Consider the following 17,272-nt stretch of genomic DNA (forward strand, 5'->3'; position numbering starts at 1 on the left):
GAAAATTTCTGCTACTACAGAAATATTAAATAATAGTGACAAATTCTGGTTTCATCCACCTTTTCTGTGTTTTCTGTTGTTTTCAAAGCAAATGTGAACACTCTTGTACTCACTCTGACATTCTATGAATTGATGAATAAAAGTGCAGTCCCCTCCACTCTTTGAAAGAAAGTGCTCTAGTAGAGAAAGAAACACTTCAGTTTACATCTTCTTATCATTTTCAAATTGATGCAACAAAAAATTTGAAAGGCATATTAACAATATTTGTCAGTGTATTCACGATGGACTTTTGAATCAATCTGAGTTAATATGCAAGCAGACAAGACATGAAATTGAAATGATGTCTGAGGGATACTAGGAAATAGATTACTCTTTTAAACTGGTCAGAAGAAAGAAGCACTTGAGCTGCATTTTCAAAAGAAACATGTTTTTAACCTATATGCTTCAGGATTTTTATTAGCTTTAAAAGGATATTTTAAAAGTTTTTCATTAATCTTCACGTTGATTCTTCATATCTAGAATCCTGTATTTTACAAGTGTTACTGAATATATGTCTATATTTTTTAAACAGTTTCACTTTGAAAAGACAGTTCTGCAGCAGAGTTCCTAAAACTGGGCTCTGCTCCCAGGTCCTTGCTCAGCCCCCAGCTCCAGGAGAATCCTGCATCTCCTCAAGGTGCAAACACTTCCTTTCTGAAGAACCTCAAAAATCCTTTGACCAAGAGTCCAGCAGTGGGAAAAGGCCAGCACCAGCACAAACCTGCAGGATGTGCTACATTCTAACCAAACTACTCAATCATTAGCTCTGATAACAGAAGTTCAACTGCTAAGCTTTACTGTACCTCAAAGTTACTCTAAAAAATAAACTTTTTTTAACCCACAAGGACAGAGCTTTTAAAAAACAGCACCATGGCTGTAAAATTTATTTTCCACATTTAAACTTCCTTTTTTTATTTTCTTTTAATTTTAACCTGGTCCTCTAAGTGATTGTATACAAATTTCTCTTATCTTCTTTATACAACATTTGGCTCACAAAATGTAAAAAAGAAAGCCAGGTGTGGTGCAACACACTGAGAAAAATACCACTTTTTGAAACAATTTAGTTCTACACAACCTTTATCAGGGGCTTGCTGTAACAACAAGTTCCTCTTTTCTGCATGTCCAGTGAGAGAAAATGAATGCCTAACCATCATCCTCTAATACACTTTTTTAATTAAAAGCCACTGGAGAGGTTTCAGTTCCTCTAGTTCTTAGTTCCTCTGCCCTGAATACAGCTCCTGACTGCTGCAGCCACAGAAAAAAGTGATGTAAACCATTATTCCAGTCATGGCCAGGTAGTGTGCCTGTGCACACACTTTGAGAGAAAGAGAGAAAAAAGAATTTTTAAAAGCATACTGATTTTACATGGGTCTTACAGCTTTCATCTTTCTTTCTCAAAGTTGCTCAATCTGCATTATAAATCCAAAAATTCTTAGCTTTTCTAAAATAATGCAGAACTACATAGCAAAAAAAACCCAACAAACCAACCAACCAAAAAAACCAAAACAAAAAACACAAACAAATAAAAATCCCCCAAAACAACCAAAAACCCCAAACCAAAACAATACCAAACAAAACCCCAAAAACTCTCCACAAAAAAAAAAAAAAACAAAATCAAACAAAACCCCCAAAAACCCAGCAGTAACTGCTTCCTGCTGCTTTTAAGAGAACAAAATCCAAAATCTGACAGAGCAAATAACTGCCCATCTGTCATACAAGGGCTACACAAGGGACTGGAAGATGCAAAAAGGCACAGACTGTCATGAGGAGAACACAGGGCAGCAAGCTGTAAAATGCCAGAGAAATGGAGATGGAGCAGGTAAGGCAGAGATGCAGGAAAATGTACAACTGACAGAATAATGAAAAGCTGCACTAAAATACAGAATAATGGAAGGGGCATGGTATGTGCATGACAAAAAAGGTGATAGATTGTATAAACACAGAAAGAGACTTGAATGAGCAGTTATATGTTGTCTGTACTCAAAGAAAAATAACCTGGCAAAAAGCTTCCTAAAACTTCCAGGTTTAAGTACAAGTTCCTCTGTTACTCATGGGATGGAGGAATCTATTTTGTCATGCATCAATTCAGATGACACTGACTCTTGTACAACCCAAAAGAAGTCCAAAAGGGATTGCTTCTTCACCTTTGACCAAAAAAGTGAGTTTCAATGATATAATGGTATTTGTTATAATCACATAATGATTTTTAAATGGGCAATTTTAAAATTTGGACTCGTAAAAGGAATCAGTATTTAAAAATCTCACATGACATTCCTGCCAACAATTTTAAAACAAACAAAAAGTGTTTCTTTAAAAAAAAAATCAAATCTAGTATCATGTCATAAATCACTCCTCTGTAAAATCATTTATATTTGAAGTTAGAGCTCAAAAGCTTTTACAAAATGTGTGAAATTAGCTCCAGTTTTAAAAAGAGAAAAGCAGATCTATTTCTTAACCATTCTATCAAATATTAAGCTATTACCAACCTAAAATTGGGCATGAGCAAGACGGAAATCTATATAAAAACAAAATCTCATGGCAGTGTAGAGAAGTGGGAACAAACATTGCATGTCCTGCTTGCTAAGCTCAGGATGCAGCACAGCTCAGTGCACAAAATGCTGAGGCACTCAGGGGGAACCAGTACTCTGAGCTTTAGGGGAGGCTTTGGTGCAGCTCCTGTAGGTGTTTAACTGACCTCTCCTCCTGCTCCCAATAAGGAGGTTATATCATGATTAACTTTTGATTTTGCTATTGGTCTTCCTAGTTAAGAACCTCATAATTTATAAATATGCATATGGAGCTTTAAAATTCTGTTTCAAAAATATAAATACAGGAACCCTTAAACACTGTGAATATTGGTTAAAACCCTGAGCTCTCTATATAGGTCCCTCAACCTTCAAAGCAATGTTACCACCATCCCTCAGACTGTAGAACCAAGCTACATCAAATTTAAATTGACATAAGAGGACAAATATATCTCAGCCAATTAAACAATCTGGAATCATAACTGGAATATTTTTTGCTATATGTGATATTGGACAATTTCACTCCAAAAACTGTGTATGTTAAGACACATGAGCTTAAGTATTTGCCTCTAACTAACTGGCCTTTAAAAACCCTATCACTTAGTTCAATCTGTATTAATTCCTGTTTCACATAAAGATACTTCTGGAGTTTTTACAAGTTAGTTTTCACTGTTTATAGATTTTATACACTCACATTTTTAATATGAAAGTTATAAAAAAATGGGTTTTGCTGACTTTACTCATCATACTTAACTTTACCAGAAAAACACTGTATGTCTATGTGTCGCAAGGGAAAATTAAAAAGAAAAACAATCAATGAGTTCTCCACTTTCTTGTGTCACAAACCTCACAACATTCAATCAGTAGACTCCTGATTCCAGTGACAGCCCATCACAAACAAAAAAAACCAAACCAGCAAAAAGAGACAGCCTCCAAATGGTTTTGTTCTATTTTGCAGAATTTTCTAAAAATACTGTGACTGGAAATATACACAAAAAAACCCCACAAAGCTGGTCAGGAGTGGACAAATTCATTTGCAAAGAGAAAAAATTCCAAGTAAAACTTTACAGAACATTTTGAATTTGTTCATTTTCAAACATTAACCATAAGACAAAAGGTAGCCCTCAGATACACTACCTTTCTCTGTGCTCCCATTAATTTTAGGTATGAAGTCGTCAACTTGTATGCCTAGGATTAAGAAAGGGCATTATTTTTGCAATAAAGAAAAATGTTTTGGGCTTTCTTTATAAACACAGCATTTTGAAATGTACCTGGCTTTTCAAACCACCTCCTCACAAGTACCTAATCAGACAAAGCAGGCAGTTTGATGTGTTTCCTGCTAGAGATGATGCTGCTGTTTGTTCAAACGTCTAAGAGGTTATTAACGCCAAAGAGTGACTGCCTATTACACAGATATACGTGTGTATAGGTGCATATAAAGTGTGTATAGATGGATATAAAATATGTTATAAAATGTGATATAAATCAAGCCCCGGGCCGGAGCGAACGCCCGCAGCAGCAGCGCCCTCTGCCGGCCCTGCCCGGCATGGCCCCAGCAGCCCAGGAGAGCTCCTTACTGGGGAAACTGGGAATCGGAATTCCTCTGCCAGACACCGAGACTACGAGATTATCATAACAAAGGTAACGGAACAGCGAACGCGGAAACCAGCTTGAAACAAGAAATGGATCGCACCTACCTAAGCTGTTGTGTTCTTTAAGAGTTTTCTCTTGCAGGTGTTCTAACCGTACTGTAAACAGAAGTCCAAGAAAAAGGTATTTCACAGATTAAAAGAAAAACAAATAATCCAAGTTCTTTCCCCGCTATTGACTAACCTTGTAAAGCAGTCAGCCGCTCATTGGTGAAGTCGTTATCAGCCTGCAAAGCTTCTATTTTTGCTTGAAGCTCTTGCTCTCTTTCTTCCATTTCATCTATTTTATGCTGCAATTCCTTTTTCTCAGCCAGTCCTTTTTGTTGGATTTCTTCTTGTCTTCCTTCTGCTACCTGCTCCAAAAGATTTTTTAAATCCGTCAAAAAATCAAAATTAACACGTGGAAGAATAGATCATCTTGATTTTTATGCAACTAAATGTACCTAACTGACTTTCTTAGCTAATCAGATTTTAAAAATGAAAAAAAAAAATCAAATCTACTACCTTTATACAAATTTCACTACAAGTAGACTGAGAAAATCTCAAAATATCTGAAGCAACTTTTTGACTGAGGAACATAAGTTTAACAGCAACAGTAAAGGGCCTTAGAATTAAGAATGCCCAAAGTCTCCAGCATCTCAATTCAATCAAAACCCAAGAACCCTTCTGAACTGAATGTACACTGCACAGACTATCTTGATTGCAAGCCCCATCTTTTTCCTTGCTGAATCTCAAGAACATAAGTTTTAAACTGTCTCCTCCCTCAAAACAAGGTAATAAATTTCAGGTCTGATCCTTCTGGGTACACTCATCACCATCAGTGATCAACCCATAACTGGGAAACCAGCTGCCTTAGGAGCAGCAATTTAATCTTTCCATTTGGAAAGAAAAATTTTTCTGAGGTACTGAACTAGAAACCTGGGTTCCAATTCCAGTATTTATCCAATATAAATGCAACAACTGCCTCAGGTCTCCAGAGATAACACCATTACCTTCCTCCTCCACAACTCCCACTTAACTAGACTGGAGACTCTTGGAGAATAGGCTTTATCATAGTGATTCTTCTGTTCTCCAGCATAAAGGACCTTAAGTACTAATTTACTTTATTCATAGACTTAGATATTGACACTATTGCTAACTGTTTAACAAGTTTAACTTTTTTGTTAGCTGCATTAGAAATTAAACTGTATTTATTTGTTCAGTTTATCACATTTATTCTATCCTAAGTCAGAGAAATTCTGTCATTACCTTTAGCTTGTCAGAAAGATCTTTAATTTCATTTACAGCTCCATTGTACTTATTAGCTAATTCCCTTAATTCTTCCTGAGTCCGCTCATTCATCTCTTTCAGGTGTGTACATTCATCTTCTGTGTTACTTAAACTCCGCTGCAAGACAGAATAATTATGCAATAAATAATAACAAAAGACAGACAAACTACCAAACACTGCAGGTGATCTATTTTTTCCAAGCAGTATTTATGCACAGGATGCCAACTAGTTTTATGAGACTTCTTGACCAAGGGAATATAGCAAATAATGATAAAGAAAAAGGAAATAAAGGAAAAGAGGATAATGTGAAATATTATAAGGCAGAAAATCTTACTTCAAAAGAGTGTCTAAAACTTTGACTGTAAAAGCTCCTTTAAGCACACTTTGTACAGTGGTCGAGTGCATATTTCCATAAATGCTGCAGTTTAAACAAGGTCTAACAGCATTTATTTAATGTCATTTTCCCTGTGTTTGTCCCACACACAGTAACTTCTGTAAGACAGCATCATGAATTTTGAAAGCAGGGAGAAAAGGGAAGAGCTGAAAGAATAGTTTCTCATTAACAGTTTAACAATCTTAGCCCTGTCCAACAGGAGAAATAAACACTATTACATAATATCCTGCAAGTGCAGAGTACAACAGATACTGACATAACACAGCAACAAAGTAGGGATCTAAACAGGAGTAGTTACAACTATTTCAGCACTTCCAGAAGAACAGGCATGAAACTTCAGTACCTCCACTTCAGATAGTTTTCTGACCACTTCAATTTTCTCCTGAAGGACCCGCCTCAGGGACTCTTTGGCTGTTGTCTCATAGTTGTGTTTGTCTTCCTGTAATGCTATAAGCTCTTTTCGTATACTGTCTTCTGTTTGATTCTGCACATAGAAAATAATTCAAGAATAGAATAATTAGCGTTTTGCTCATTAAATAAGTTAGATTGTGATAAAGCCTGTTCTATTAAAAAAGGTTTAGCAACTTCTGATAGATGAGAAAATGTTATGTTCAAATCAGCGATCAAAGACTTCTGATGTGACAGGGTATAAGTAAGTGATTTTTTGACAGCACACATTCAGTGGTCAGTTTTGATCCCAGTAGAATTATGGCACTTTTTTTGGGCAGTGCTAAGACAATGTGAAGCCTAGGAGACATAGAACTGGACAAACCAGGTCCCAGGGGAAAGACCTTAAACAGGACCTGCAGAAAAAGTTTTTATAATTTCGATAGTTAAGAGGAAATAGAAATAAAATAAAAATTAAAATCCAAGGTAGACATAGGTGGCCTAAGCAATAACCAGGGAAGCACATACTTGTAACTCTGAATATCAGACAGGACATGGGCAATGAAAACAACAGCAACTTACTGAAATGCCTTGAAATACAGAGCAGATGTACAGTTTTTGTGCTACTCAGATTATCAAAGTTGCACAGACTCCTTTTGGAAAGCTTATGTTCCAAATGCTTTCCTACAACTAGCTACTTCCAAAACACTTGAAAAGGGCTGCCTTTCAGCATTCCTAATATTTGACTTCAAGTGAACTACTTACCTTTGAACAAGCTTGCAACTGATTTCCCATAACCTCTAGTCTTGATAGCAGCCTGTCTTCATCTATTAAAGCCTAGAAGAAAAAAATTATCACCTTAGAATTATCCCATGCTTAATATAGTGCCAGTAGAATTCTGCTTTAAAGATCAGAATTTTGTTGGAGTACTTACTGCTAATAGCTATTTCAAAGGTACACAACCACTAAATTTATTAAACATTGTATTTTGCACAGTTTTAGAGAATCACCATAAAGTTTTTATTATTTCTGCCGCTTTAATTTATATGGCTAAATTTATATGGCAGTGCTCAGTTGAGTCTATAAGGAAAGGATCCTGCAGATACCTGCCAACTAGTATCTGAAGCCTCTTGTGTGACAGCAAGTAGTCGCTGAAGGGTTGCCAGCTTCTGTTCCAACATTTGTTCCCGATGTAAGGCTTCCTGTGAAGAGAGCAGGGCACCACTCAGCTCAGCTAGAACAACTCAGGAAATCAGAAACAACAGAAGAGACCCCAAAATACAACAAAAAAATGTGAGTAGCAAACACTGTCAACTTGTTCAAAACCATAAACCCATTCCATTATATCCATCCACAAATTGATTTGGATAGTTTAATTAGAAAATGCTATCCTATAACCTCAGGTTCCTAAACCATTCATTTTTCATGCTATGCTGCACATGCTGAGGACACACTGTTATTCTTCCCAAGACTTAAAGATACTTCATCTCCTCAATAATTTAAGTAACAAAACTGCAGACACCAAAGGACAGCTTGGCAGCTTCCATGCCATGAGCTGTTCATCCTCAAATGAGGTCACAAAAGAGAAATGCCAAGCAAGAACTACTATTTCTGTTTGATTTTTGGTTTATGACAGGAAGACAGAAGAGCATCTTCGTTAACTCCAGGATATGGAGAGAGAACAGATTGGTGAGTGAATATGTATTTGGCTTCCAAAGAAAGAGCATCTGCATGAGCTCCTTCCTGCTATGTCAGCAAATACATGTAAAGACAGTATCTATCTCAAAAGCCTTGATGTGAACAAATAAAAATTGCCATTATGAAATAAACCAGGCAAAATAAATCAGTAGAACTTATACACAGTTAAACCTGGAAAGAATTTAGCAGCCAAGAAGTTTTCCTTTTTTTTCTCAGAAAGCTGATTTTACCATCCTTTCTAAAGAGTTTTCTTTTATCTACCAGCACACAGTTTAACATGCTACCATTTTTCAGTCTAACTCTTTTGTGCCATGACATCTTGGGAAAAGCACACCTATTAAACTGACACAGAAGCAGGCACAGAAAGGCTGGTGATGCCAGTGAGGAAGAAGAGCTGCCAGCACTGTCCCTTCCTTTGTAGTTTCCAATAGATACAAGCCACAGCATAAGATCTGTGTTTTGAACAAAAATATTCAGCCAAACTAAATGCCCTTAAAAGAAAACTTACTTGTAGATACTGTGAAAGCTGAAACAATTCCTGAGAATACATACTGGGAGTGTTAGCAGCAACCTGAAAAAGAAGACAAGTAAGAATTAGAATGGTTTTAGATTTTTCATTAAACAGAAGTAATGCAAAATTCACTTAAATCTAGTCACAAAGGCAAACATTACATTATCTAATAATAGCTTCATTTCTTGTTCTGTTATTTATGCTTTTTTTAATCACAGAACTTCCCGACTTGGGACTTAGGTCTCACTGTGTTTCTGCACAAGTTCTTGAACCACCAAGACACTAATGAGTTTAAAGCTTTTGGTATAGTTGAGACTGAATTGACAACAAAGAAACAAGGGGCACAAAGGTGAAGCCATTCAACTCATTGGCAAACACAAATTGTGGGCTTCCAGCTCAATGTCACCACACATATTACGGCTGCACACTTCCTGCTTACCCACGAGTTACCATCATTGTCTCCCTTTATAAGCATCTATTTCAGAATTAAGGAATACCAGTGTTATCTTTGAGTAATAACAAACTGTTCTTCACTTGGAGAGAAGTGGGGGGTTGTTCTATGGGTTTATTTCAGCCAATCTATTTACTAATTCTTGTAGGCTTCCTACATTGAAGTAATTTTTAACTGTTTTCCCACAGTTATACCTGCAGTCCCTCCTCAGGATTTCTACCCTTGCCCTGGATTCAAGCCACACATATTATTTAGAAATCTGAATTTAAACACAGTCTATAAACTCCTCAGGCTGCTGGTTTCATAACTAAGTTTCCACAGCTGCTTGATATTTTGTTCTTCAAGTACAAAACTCTGACTAGAACATATTTAAGTTAATCCTTCTTTTTAGAGGCTAGAGAAATAATCAACTCCTGATCACTTTTATCAAGGGAATATCCATTAGCAGCTTTTCTGCAAGTCCCCCACATTACCAAAGCTGAGTTTTAGAATTACACTTTACAATACTGACTCCATGACTCTACAGTGAGCAACTCTGGCTCTACAGGAGAGGCAGAGAGGTTTGGTCTCAGTCTTCCTTGGGAACACAACAGTGCTTTCCAGACTGTGCAGCACAGCTTCTCCTCCATAAAAAAAAACGATATAAAGAAAACAGACCTCATCCAAACACCAAATCATGAGCTACTCTTGGGTCCCACAGAACATCAAGTATTCAATTATGCAACACCTGTTAGTCTGTCAACCTGTACCTGGAAATTAACCATCTTAACAGCAATGGTTTTGTTCCAAAACCATGTTTCAGGTGCCACAATGTAACAAGTCAACTTACCTTCAAATATACACTGCAATAACTGCATTACTTCTCTACCTTAAATGTCACTCAAAATACTGAACTAGGTAAAAAGAGTCAGTGGAAAACATATCAAAATGTTACTGGACAGATTTCACTATTTCTTCATCTTGATAACAAATCTGAAAATAGCATGTGTGTCAATAAGGCATAAACGAGGAAATTACTGAATTACCTTGTCAACAGGACTTGGTAATGGCGCATGGATAACACTGAAAAATAAAAAAATGGGTCACAAAATACATAAATGTTGTACTCGGACTATTTCATCATAACTAAAAATATAACAACATACATTTTTACTATTTCTTATTTAAACATGAAATTATATGGAAAATCTTCTATAGTAATTTACTTTTACTGATCTTCCCACAAGCAAGCAAAGACACCCTAAAGCTTCACACAAGTATTTCTGGATAGTAATGATAAAAGGATATTTAAATAAGCAATAAACCCTACAAAACTTTGGATAATGAAAAATGACTAAAATTATGCCATTTGTGATTAGCACTCAGAGCACACAAATTTTTAAAGTTTTTGGTTTCTACTGGTCTTGGAAGATTTCTTAAAAATGGGCATATAGACAGAAAATGCTGCCAATATTCATCTGAGTTTCCGTTAGCTTCACTTTAGTAAAGTTTATGTGCATCTAGAAGAGCCAAAAGACTAATCACTACTAAAGAGGGCAGGAGAATTTGCTTATTTGCTTTGTTTTTCTCTATATTCTTCTCTTTCTAATACCAATTTCAGTAGAGTAAACCACAATCAGAAAAGCCCAACTACATATGAATTTTCTTCTTCCTCTAGAGAACTTCTTTATTCTTCAGAGTTGTCTTAATTACTAAAAACAACAAACAAATGAGTTTTTATTCCTCATAATGCCTGCAAAAGAACCATGCACTCAGTTACTCGCTTTGCAGGATTACAGGCAAACCAACTGCTCCCATGATGATTTTAAACATAATATCCATCAAATCCTCGTCACACAGTAGCTGAACTTTGGTAGATGTGAATCCATATCCTTACTCTGATCGCAATCGAGCTTCCATTCCATCTGGAAGGAACAGTTTGATTGTGGAGACTATACATCCATGGGTCACTGAAAAGAAACAAACACTAAGTCATCATGATCCATTACTACTTCATTTCAAGTTCAGTGCTTCATGTTACAGTGACCAAGCAAACTGTCTAAAGAAACCCTGAGGCAGGCAAAGAGGAGGAGGCATGAACACCTTCAAGCACCAGTGCCTGGGTCTGCCTTCTCAAACCTCCCCTGGACACAGGAAACTTCATCATTATAAACCTGAAGAGGTCATGCTGTGTACTCAGTCCTGGCTGTGGAACAGTTCCACTTCCAACTCTTCCACATGCTGCAATATCTGAAACTTGTCTTTACTGTACTAAGTTTAAAAAGTGAATGTTTTGATCATAAGGGAGTGAAACAGAAAGGATCTTACCTGCAGCAGGTAACAGGAATGCAGAGGTATAAACAAAATAATGAGCTGCCTTTTGGACAAGATTCTGACAAGCATATCCAGAGACTTAGAAGGTAATATGTCCAATTTGTGTCACCGACACTTCAAAATGTGGAACTTGCCAAGCAATTATTATTTACAAAAAAGGGTGGAAAAGGAAATGCAGAGAAGTGTGCAGGAACCACTGAGAACTACATCCTTTTGAACACTGTAAGCAGCATCATTCAAGACAACACATTTCTATTTTGGGGTGCTTGCAGTGCACATCTACTGCATAGCCCCAGCCAAGTGGCCTTTCATTTCAGAAGAGGTAAATTTGCTCCTTAAGAACTAAATTCAAGATTTGTTTAACTTGAGAAAGATCCTAAGGAATAAGAGGAAGAAATGCAATATTTGATTTTTACATCAAATTCAAACCTTCTACACAATGTTTTGAAAAATATTACTGATATGATTTTCAGTGCCTTTGCAAACAGTCAAATTATGTGTGTGTCTTGGTTGACTTATTTTCCCTGTATGGTTCTATTAATTGGAAAGCAAAAATTATTTCCAGATACATGGAAAGACAGCTGTACATTGTTCCCAAAACACTACCACAAGTGAGATACAAATGAGTGTGTGGTCACCTATCATGGACCACTGTACCTCCAGCATCCACTAACACACAAAACAAATAGCTGCTCTCCTTCCTCTGTTATTAATATCAGCACAACAGTTAATCTGGCTGTGGAAAAAAAAGGGCAATGGGCGTTTTAGGACACTGGTAATTCTCCAGGGAAATGAGACAGGTCTTTAAGGAAGCTACCTCAATAGAATCTAAATATAGAGGAGAAATGATCCAACCAAGACAAGTTGGTTTTAACCTTTATTTAGCTAATGCTTTGGAGACGTATTCTACTGGCTAGAGCATCTTGTTTTTTTTCAAGCTGACCTGGTAAAGTATTAAATTTACATGCCAAGGCAGAACAGATTAAACTGCAGGGTTTGGGGTCTTGATTTATAAATTGAATAAATCCAGTTTGCAAAAAACATTTTAAAAATACATTAGCGATATTAGCTGTACCCTGTAATACATAGCTTTCACAATGCAGAGTTCTTTCTTTTAGAGGAAATCAGTGATTTTAATAAGAAAACATTAGGATACCTGACATTAAATGGCAACAGACAGCTTTACCTTCGGGTCACATGTCAGGTAGGTCTGCTGTAAGATTATATAATTCTGAAGTTTTTCTGTCAACATCTAGACCGAAAAAAATCTCCTAAAATCTGCAGGAGCTTTATTTGTATCAAATTAAGATATAACAGACTTCTAGCAAAAGGTCTCAAATAGACAGTGACTGGGAAAAGGTACCAAGCATTTTTACAAATTTATAAAATTAAAATAGTAAGAAATGAAACAATATCCAAACTCTGCAGTATGACCTTAAGCTATCAGTTCACTGCAACTGGAAAAATAAGGAGAAAGCAACACAGAAAACACGAAAACAGTACTGACTGCACAGAAGAACAGCAACGGTTTAAATTCAGGTCTACAATATTTCTTGTGAGGAATTAACAAGAAAAGGCAGTAAAGCAACGACTGGTGTCCCAACGGAGCCGAGGCACCCCTTGTCCCCGCGGCTCACCCCCCTCTCCATCCCACTCACCTCGGGGCGCTCCGCGGGGCCGCCGCTCCCGCCCGGCCCCGGCACAGCCGGCATTGCGCAGCGCCGCCGCCAGGGGGCGCCCCAGCGCCGGCCACCGCGGCCGCCGGCTCCGCCCCGCCCCGCGCGGCCTCCGGAGCGGGAACAGCGGCTCCACAGCCACGGCTCCTCCACAGCATCGAACTGCGGCTCCACAGCCACGGCTCCTCCACAGCATCGAACTGCCGACCCACAGCCACGGCTCCTCCACAGCATCGAACTGCGGCTCCACAGCCGCGGCTCCCGCCACAGCCACGGCTCCGTCCAGAGCATCAAACTGCCGCCCCACAGCCACGGCTCCGTCCAGAGCATCACACTGCCGCCCCTTAGCCACGGCTCCCTCCGCGGTGTGAAACAGCTGCCCCCCATTCACAGCTCTCTCCACGGATTAAAACCCTGCTCCTGCTCCATTTGCTTTTCCACACTTCAGTCACAAACTTCTTGGTCCACTTCAAAACAAGCAGCTGACCCACATTTCACAGCTCTGAAACCCCTGAGACCCATCCTAAACCCTGACAGGTTCTGCTGCACTACAGCACAACGGGAACACAGAAACCATTTCTGTTTGTCTCAGTTTTTGTTTCCTAGAGAGACAATTCCCCAAAGATGCGTTTGTTTCTATTTTCACTTGTTAATGTGGTACCCAGCCCCGAGGAGCCCCCCACACCCCTCGGGGGTCTATGCACTGCCCGGCAGCCCACAATGCTGCGGGGCTCCCCACTTACATGACCTCCCTCAAACATCCCATGACAGAACACATGCATGAGAGTCCAAACCTGACTAGAAAAATGTGCATAATTGGCATTTGAACTAAATCATGTTGGAATTATTTGACCTTGCTTTGCAATGCTGCTGCTGTTTGCTGTGCAGGGAAGTATCACCCATTAGCTCGGAATGCTCTGGCACAAGTGGGAAATTTAAAAAGTGCTAAAAGAATATAAACTACACTACCACAGAGAAAAAGCACAGGTTACTGCTGTATTAAGGAGAGGGAAATGGTGGGGCCCCTGTGCTTGTCAGTACTACAGCAAGTGGACAAATAAGGAAGCAGGACGGATGCAAACACTTCTCCAGGACCTGTTACTGAGTTTGGCTCAGCAGCAGGAAATTGAGGAATTGGTTCTCACACTTGATAACCTGAAAAATCACATACTGAACATGCCACTATTTTAATGAACCAACTCCAGATCACATTTGCAAGGAAATTACTTACTAAAACACAGCCTGAACAATAAAATAAATGTATTCTAGCAACGCTAACAGAATTCAGAATTTACATGGGCAAGTACACTCGTTCTGTCCTGTCATTACCTTATAATTACACACAGCAGATTGCTGACGTGTCTTGTGCAAGTAAGGCATTATGTAAATACCAGAGTGCAAAGTGCTTTTAAAGGGAATCACTAATTTAAAAACTACTTTCCTGTCTGTTTCATAACTAGATTAGAGTAACAGTAACATCTAAGCCTACTGAAACCAACTAGTGAAAAACCCATGTTTATATGCATTCCAACCATATTCATAGGTAAACACCCTGTGATGATACCATCTTCATTCTCTGCTTGGGGGAGCAGAGAGGGAAGAAACCAAACTTGTATCCTCTTCCTCATTAGAGAGCTCAACACATTCATGAGTAACATGAGCACAGCTTCCAAGTTCAAAGCCAGAGAAAAGGACAAGGAAGGCTGCATAATCTGATCACTCATTACACAAATGCCAGGTCACCAGCATTTGTGTAATGTATTGTGCTTTGTAAAACTAAGACAAAACCACAGCAAATAACTACTACTGGCAAAAATTCATGGCAAGAATTTGCTTACTATGAACTTTGTGCAAATACTTCCATGAACTAACTGCAATGCGCTGATAAAAGCAAGTCAAGTCCAATTTCTCTTCCAACTAAATCTTATAATAAAAATTGTTTTAGTCTAAATAACTTGAAGAAATTCAACTCCTCTTAGCAAGGACAGCATCTCATCAAATTAATAGTTCCAAGTTCATTAGATGCAGTGTATACTCTTGATCTCTTCCATGTGTACTGCTAGTATTCATAAATGTTTACAATCACTTCACATGGAAACACTTTCAATAACTCCCAGCAATTTCAGCTAGGCACCCTGGAGTTGAACCTTTGCAACATCATTTTTGAGAAGAGTAAAACAATGTGCTAAAACCTTCACTATAATGAATCACTCAAAAATCCTGCAGCTCCAAAAGCTCCTGATGACAAAATACCGCCACCATCATTACTTAATAATGTTTTCTTTAAACACATTCATTAACCTTCCTCTGACACTTCAGATCTGAGAATTACAACCCCATCTGGCTAAAGACAAAATTCATGAGTAACAGAGCAGGTGCTATCTCTATGTTTTGTTCACTTAAGGTACTTTAAGAAATTCTCCTGTTGTACTATGGTTTGATTTGTGGGGCTTGGGGGGGGGGGCTGCTTTGATGGATGTTTCATTTATTTGCTTGTTTTAAAAAACTTTATCACCAGCCTTCCAATTTAATATTATTCTTTCATTCTTCTCTAATACACTTCTCTTTAAGGATAAGCTCTATGAAGGTCTTGTTCAGAAAAGCAATAAAGGGGTGATGGCAGTTGACCTTTAATGCCAAATCCATGTGCTACTGAGTAGGTAGGATTCTGCAGAACATGGTCAGATGTTCAATGCTTACAGAAAGCAGCAGACACATTAGGGAACTTTAAAAAGTCTTGACAAAACTGATTATAGTCTGACAATCCCCATACAGACCAGTCTCCAGAAAGATAAAGAAATGGTTCTGACATACAATGTAATTTCAAAAGAAAAGAGATAGAGGTTGCATTTTAATTAACACAGATACAGAGCTAATGCCATAATACAAGATCTCCTGAGCATGCATACTGGGAAGAAGACAGCAAGAAAAACAAACCAAACAAAAATGCCATCACCTTGTTTGTCAGTTAGCAACTTCTTTCTATTCTCATTTTAAAGTACCTGCAGAAATCAAAATCAGTAGCTGACACAGAAGGAAACAGTGGGTACCCTGAAAAGAATTGTTAGCCTGTTTCAAACCTACACTGACTACTTGATCAAGAAATTCAGGTTCATACTTCTGCCACACTATTAGCTGAAATTTTAAGGTTCAAAGGGCTTGAAAGAAAGGTAATGAAAATTATAATAATAAAATCCAAATACAAAAAGCCCAATACAGCATTACACACACATGCTTGTGTTGCACTTTTAAAATGGCTGTAGGTCAATTTAAGTGAGGCAATAGATGAACACATAGCCCCAGCTGAGCCTCCTTTTCCAGACCTACACTTCCCCTGCACCCAGTAAGGAAGAAAGTAGGCCATGGAAACAACCCAGTAAAGTCCATCTGGGGGTGTGAGGGCAGAAATAGAGCCTGTATTTTCAGCAGACATGTTTCTTGATCAGGTACCACATGGCACCAGGGCTCACTGCCAGCACAAAGGAGGGAAGAAGTACCAAAAAACCAAACAAGATTGTTTTCTTACAATGGGAATGCCATTTAGTTTTAAAGACTGGATTGTAGTAAGATGTTCCAAATAAATATACTTGAAAAGAAACCAAAAAATGATCCATACCCTTACCTTTCCGCGTGTTCTCCGTCACATCTACACCAAACTGGATTATGTCACCTGACATAATTTCACATGGTGGGCTTTCCTCAGATCCTCTACTCAGTCTCTGACTATTAATAAAGGTACCATTACTACTTTTAGTGTCTTGAAGATAGAACTGTAAACAAACAAACAAAACCAACAGTAAGATATTTGGGAAAAGTAAGACAAGAAATACAAGCACAAGTAAAATTTCATTTATATAAAATTTATTTCTAGAAGATAACAAATGTATAAAACTCTAAACACCCTCATCAGGATGTAAAACCTTCCCATCATCAAGAAGTATTTGTATTTGATTTTGAGTTCACATATGATTGAATTCTAGCACATACACTATGCAAATAATTGCTACAAAGTGTGCCAGAACTACTGCCTGCAATAGAGGATCACACGTCAACAGCAGCAACACCTTTTGCCACATACATACAACAATTCATATTTAAGTTGGTCAACACACAAAACTTCTAACTGCTCATACATTCAAGGTAACAGTATTGCATGACAATCATGCTGCAGGGAAGGCTACTGAAGGAAAACCTCTGGCAAAAGAGAATTCAGGAACTGCAATGAAAGACCGTGGTGGAACTTGAAGAAAACCAACAGGATGCTTTTACTAGCAATACTAGTTCACATCATTAACTAAATTCAAGATTTCAAGTACTTTTGTAAACACCCAACTGCAGAATTAATTAAATGTTAATAGAA

General features: G+C 38.0%; 1 protein-coding gene across 22 annotated transcripts in view; it reads right to left on the reverse strand.

The window, feature by feature from the left end:
* SLMAP (sarcolemma associated protein) overlaps nucleotides 1-17,272 on the reverse strand; it is an 86,691-nt gene that overhangs the window by 38,501 nt on the left and 30,918 nt on the right. For 5 of the 22 annotated variants that reach the window (XM_054281242.1, XM_054281228.1, XM_054281241.1 and 2 more), the window contains exons 2-13: nucleotides 16,535-16,682; nucleotides 10,800-10,872; nucleotides 9,949-9,985; nucleotides 8,470-8,532; nucleotides 7,370-7,465; nucleotides 7,029-7,100; nucleotides 6,220-6,360; nucleotides 5,462-5,599; nucleotides 4,398-4,566; nucleotides 4,262-4,312; nucleotides 3,702-3,752; nucleotides 114-176 (exon numbers count right to left, since the gene is read on the reverse strand). In XM_054281242.1, coding sequence (XP_054137217.1) covers nucleotides 114-176; nucleotides 3,702-3,752; nucleotides 4,262-4,312; nucleotides 4,398-4,566; nucleotides 5,462-5,599; nucleotides 6,220-6,360; nucleotides 7,029-7,100; nucleotides 7,370-7,465; nucleotides 8,470-8,532; nucleotides 9,949-9,985; nucleotides 10,800-10,872; nucleotides 16,535-16,682 — 1,102 coding nt within the window. The remainder of the gene's footprint in view (nucleotides 1-113; nucleotides 177-3,701; nucleotides 3,753-4,261; nucleotides 4,313-4,397; nucleotides 4,567-5,461; nucleotides 5,600-6,219; nucleotides 6,361-7,028; nucleotides 7,101-7,369; nucleotides 7,466-8,469; nucleotides 8,533-9,948; nucleotides 9,986-10,799; nucleotides 10,873-16,534; nucleotides 16,683-17,272) is intronic. The other 17 variants (XM_054281251.1, XM_054281244.1, XM_054281249.1 and 14 more) reach the window with 6 other exon arrangements.

Source organism: Melozone crissalis, unplaced genomic scaffold (assembly GCF_028551555.1).
Source record: "Melozone crissalis strain CALT ecotype California unplaced genomic scaffold, PUWL_Pcris_2 ptg000029l_1, whole genome shotgun sequence".
Lineage (NCBI taxonomy): Eukaryota > Metazoa > Chordata > Aves > Passeriformes > Passerellidae > Melozone > Melozone crissalis.